Source organism: Oncorhynchus keta, chromosome 35 (assembly GCF_023373465.1).
Source record: "Oncorhynchus keta strain PuntledgeMale-10-30-2019 chromosome 35, Oket_V2, whole genome shotgun sequence".
In the NCBI taxonomy this organism is placed as follows: Eukaryota; Metazoa; Chordata; class Actinopteri; order Salmoniformes; family Salmonidae; genus Oncorhynchus; species Oncorhynchus keta.
Window position 1 is genome coordinate 63,016,210 of NC_068455.1, and position 5,191 is coordinate 63,021,400.

The window sequence follows — 5,191 nt, forward strand, 5'->3', positions numbered from 1 at the left end:
CACGCTAATAGCGTTTCAAACGTTACTCGCTCTGAGCCTTCTAGTAGTTGTTCCCCTTACTCTGCATGGGTAACGCTGCTTCGATGGTGGATGTTGTCGTTGTGTTGCTGGTTCGAGCCCAGGGAGGAGCGAGGAGAGGGACGAAAGCTATACTGTTACACTGGCAATACTAGTGCCTACAAGTGCCTATAAGAACATCCAATAGTCAAAGGTTAATGAAATACAAATGGTATAGAGGGAAATAGTCCTATAATAACTACAACCTAAAACTTCTTGCCTGGGTGTATTGAAGACTCATGTTAAAAGGAACCACCAGCTTTCATATGTTCTCATGTTCTGAGCAAGGAACTGAAACGTTAGCTTTCTTACATAGCACATATTGCACTTTTACTTTCTTCTCCAACACTTTGTTTTTGCATTATTTAAACCAAATTGAACATGTTTCATTATTTGAGGCTAAATTGATTTTATTTATGTATTATGTTAAGTTAAAATAAGTGTTAATTCAGTATTGTTGTAATTGTCATTATTACAAATTTTAAAAATTAAAATCGTCCGACTAATCGATATCGGCTTTTTGGGTCCTCCAATAAATCGGTATCGGCGTCGAAAAATCATAATCGGTCGACCTCTAGAATGTTGTAAACCATTAAACGCAATGCAAAGACACACCAGAAACTTGGTCCCCTGCAGTACCACAGTGATGTCACACTTTGAAATGCAAATAGTAATGACATCACTGGTCCTCATTAGGGTGGACTATCTGACAAGTACTCAGCAGGATGTGAAATGTCAGGTGTGGTTAATATGATAATATCTTGATATTTCAAGCAATTTCTAAGATTGCAGAAGCACAATAAACGTGTATTAGTTTGGATCATGTCCCTGGACCATTTGAGAAAGTCCCTGTCAGGCACCTCCCAGACATGTTTCCCCATGATGTAGCAAATACAAGTGTGTGTGTGTCTGTGTGTGTTTATGAGGGGGTTGGAGAGAACACAGGTAGGCAACCATAAATCACTGAGCATGTCTGTTGCTCATTGACAACCTGACACAATCGTGACCAAGAAGGGGAGCAGACACTCAACAGAATTTCCTCCTGTGGAGCTATATGCTTATATTTTATATTTTACAAGCTAACGATAGGATATCCTATTTTTTTCTCTCTTTCCTTTCTCCTTCTGATTTTATTTACACCAATTACTTGACAAATCTAAATGGATCCTATACTGGAGGTTGTTTGCTTGCTGCTTGGGTTCATAGGATGGGTGATGGTGGGGATAGCTATACCGAACCGTTACTGGAAGGTTTCAACGGATGACGGGAACGTCATCATTACCTCGAGCATCTATGAGAACCTATGGATGTCTTGTGCCACGGACTCAACTGGTGTCCACAACTGCCGCGAGTTCCCCTCTCTACTGGCCCTGAACGGCAAGTGCACCACAAGATAATAGGAATCTTTGTCACTAAAAAAATAGAACAATTGCAATAGAGAAATTAAGCAACAATGTTTGAAGAGTAAATCGATTTATTGCCTGTGATGTTTGATATTGTTTTGTTGTAGTTAAACGAATATGTAAAGGCCCATTTCCAATACTTTGACATTTTTCCTTTGTGGTTAAACATATGATTATCCAAGAACGACATAAATAATCAATTAATTTAGATGGAATCAAGATGTAATTGGTTAAGATAAAAATCTGCCAAATAATTTATTCTATACTACACAATTCTGGTATTTGATTGTGCCAATTTACCTTCCCTACTCAACAAAACAGAAGGCTGTTTCAATACATCATATCCTTAAATATTTATCATAATTATTAGTTTCAAGTGTGGCAATTAAAATGTGCATTACTCAATATGATTCTGTACAAATCACATAGGAAACCAATTTGATAATCATTGTATTTATTATTACAGTATATAAAAAAAAACATGTAATAGCCTTATTAAATCTTGATTGTACAATTTGTCTTTATTTTTAAGCAGGATACATCCAGGCGTCTCGAGCATTGATGATTGCAGCGGTCGTTTTTGGATCTATCGGGCTCGTCGCCACCCTGGTCGGGGTACAGTGTTCTAAAGCGGCCGGAGAGGACATGGTTCTAAAGGGTAGAATAGTTGGCGTTGGTGGTGTGCTTTTCTTTCTTCAAGGTAACTGGGCATGCTCAAGTTTACTATAATTACTGTTTCTATGTGTTATAACTGCCAAATCTCAATGTGTGCACAATTAACTTCTCGCTCTCTCGCAATTTCTCTCTCAGGCCTGTGCACAATGATCTCAGTGTCTTGGTATGCTTTCAACATCACCCAGGACTTTTTTAACCCATTCTATCCCGGGATAAAGTAAGTGAGAGGAGACTGTTGGCCTATTCCAACTGCAGTAATGAGGCTAGTAGCACACTGCTGCCCTCTGCTGTATTTTAGACAGAAGAGCAGTCTCACTTCCAAAGCCTGTTTATGAACTTGATTTACTGTAGGACGTACTGTGTGTTGCAGGTATGAAATCGGAGAGGGCCTCTACATTGGCTGGTGCTCGGCTGTTCTTGCTCTCACTGGAGGGTCATGTTTGACATGTGCCTGCAAACTGGACACGTCTGAGAAACAGTGAGTTCAGTGGATACTGTGTGTATGTATGTGTGTGTCTGTATCCTTCCTGATCCACATCTATGTGTCCTCACCCATTCTTCCTCTCTCCTTTCCCTTCCTCAGACCGTACGAGCCCAGGGGCAGAGTGTACTCTGGAGTTGCACCATCACGGAGTCAGGCTGCCACTTCCTACGGCCAGGACGCCTATGTCTGAGAAAGAGAGGGCACACCACTGGACCCTGTGGGTCACCTTCATTCACCATGTGTCAAACCTACCAGACACTGTTACACGCACAGCTACTGAGAAGGTGTAAGGGACTGTACGTTATTTATGAGGGATAAATGGAGAAAAAATGGACTTCTCTTAAATGAAAATGAATGTCCTTCCCTTCAGTAAAATATATTACCCGACCCTCCTTGAACGTTAAAAAACAAGTGACCAACCCCTATACCCACAATAATAATTAAAACATTAAGTGGATAGCAGAGAACATGCCTACCATTTACCCTCAATCCTAGTTTTAGAAACTGTTCTTCGTTTTATAAGTAGCCAGAAGGTTGTGGATTCGCAGACCACCGCACACAATGGTAGGGGTGAAAAGATATACATTATAATAAAAACACTGCATGAATCTCTTATTTTCGGGCTGAGAAAAACGTGCCTTTTATAAATGCATTTCATGCAATTCTACACGACTGGAGACAAGCAGAATCTTTTTTTAACACCACAACAGAGCATGACAACAAATGAGCGCATGCTGCAGCACCGGAGACGTTTTCATTTCTATTCAGGGTATTGTTAAAAAGGATGATAGGAACAGTGCTAAAGTTATTGATCAATTGAAGAAATGTCGTGCAACAGAACCAGTTACAACTGAAGCAACTGATCATTAATGAATTCAAGAAAAAGCGATATGCACTTGTAACTTTTTTCATTTGGGAAATAATGTTCTTATTTATTCTATATTATTCCATGACATTGTTGTTACAAAATTGTTTTGTGTTGTCTGTGATTAGGGCATGGGAATACAAGAGCATCTGCTAAAGTATTCTAATTCTTAACAAACTAGGCATGTCACGGTTCATGAATCCACTGCCTCCCTCTCTCTCTCTCTCTCTCTCTCTCTCTCTTTCTCTCTCTCTCTCTCTCCCGTGTTTGTGTGGGCGTGGTTCCCAATCTCTGCCTGATTGTCTGCGCCAGCTGGAACCACTTATCTTCCCTTTATATGTTCTGTAACCAGTGTTTCTTGTTGTCAGATCGTTGTTACTTCCCTGAGGTTGTGTCGTGTGTCCGTGCTTGTTACTTCCCTGAGGTTGTGTCGTGTGTCCGTGCTCATCTCTCGCCGCCTTTGTGTGGATTATCTGCTGTGCTCCTTCCTACCCATCCGGACACACTCCCCTGGATTTCTCAGCACGCTATCATCGGAGTATGCGCCCTAGTCCCTGGGTCGGATTCCGTCTGAGTACAGTCTGTCTGTCCTGTTGCTGCTGTAAACTGTATTCATTAAACCATCGTTGCTTGCATCTTGCATCCGCCTCTGTATTGTCACAGAACGATCTGACCAGACCATGGATGCAGCGAGTTCAACGAGTCTGACCGAATTCATTTCCCGCAGTATCACGAGAATGGATCAACAAGAGGAGAACATCTCCAGCACAGGTCGGGCAGTACAAGTCCTTGCGACGCAGGTATCCCAGCTGACCCAACAATTGCAACATCTGAGGGGTTCCGCTGCGCCACCTACACCGGCAGGTCAACCCGCCCGCCAGAGCCGGATTCCCAGCTAGAGCCATGGCTACCGACACCAGAGGGTTATTCAGGTGATCCGGACTATTGCAGAGCTTTTCTTACGAGATGTTCCATGCATTTCTCGTTGCAGCCACGGACCTTCAACCGTGAACAGTCTAAGGTAGCATTCGTACTCACACTGCTATCAGGCAAAGCGGCTCTTTGGGAACGGCGGTGTGGGCGAACCAGGACCCATGCTGCACCTCTTTCCAGACACTCTCCGAGGAGATGAGAAGGGTCTTCGATCGGGCCGTGGCGGGTAGGGAGGCGGCCAGACTACTCGCTGACCTTCGCCAAGGAGACCGTTCAGTATCGGAATACTCCATCCAATTCCGCACTCTGGCCGCAGAGTGTCAGTGGAACGAGGAGCGCAGTGGGACATGTTCCTGCATGGGCTGGAGGACCGGATCCAGAAGGAGATTTATGTTCTGGACCTTCCCAGGAGTTTAAATGGACTAGTGGAACTAGCCTTGAGGGTCGACGCTCGTCTGAGTCGTATTGGCCGCCGAGCATGCCCTAACAGACCGTATAACGACACGGAGGACTGGCATGCCAGCGGCGGGAACACGGCCAGTTCAGCCTCCGCTCACGAACCCATGCAGCTGGGAGAGCTCGCCTCTCCCGGGAAGAGAGGGAGAGGCGGAGATCCCAAGGACTCTGTCTCTACTGTGGTAGAGCGGGCCACTTTATCCACTCATGCCCGGTAAAAGATCAGGCCCGGTAGTAAGCATGAGGCTATTATCGGGTGGTGTCACCACAGAGAAGACCTCATCTACTCTCCTCCCGGTAAGACTAAGATGGGCCACC

The 5,191-nt window shown here is 44.1% G+C and overlaps 1 protein-coding gene across 1 annotated transcript; it reads left to right on the forward strand.

Annotated features, from left to right (window-relative positions):
* The first annotated feature begins 1,031 nt into the window (after positions 1-1,031).
* LOC118369305 (claudin-15-like) lies at positions 1,032-3,693 on the forward strand. The gene is made up of 5 exons (XM_035753756.2): positions 1,032-1,434; positions 1,996-2,160; positions 2,271-2,352; positions 2,506-2,613; positions 2,719-3,693. The coding sequence occupies exons 1-5, from the start codon at positions 1,218-1,220 to the stop codon at positions 2,807-2,809; spliced, it is 663 nt and encodes a 220-aa protein (XP_035609649.1). The 5' UTR covers positions 1,032-1,217; the 3' UTR covers positions 2,810-3,693.
* The last annotated feature ends 1,498 nt before the right edge of the window (positions 3,694-5,191 follow it).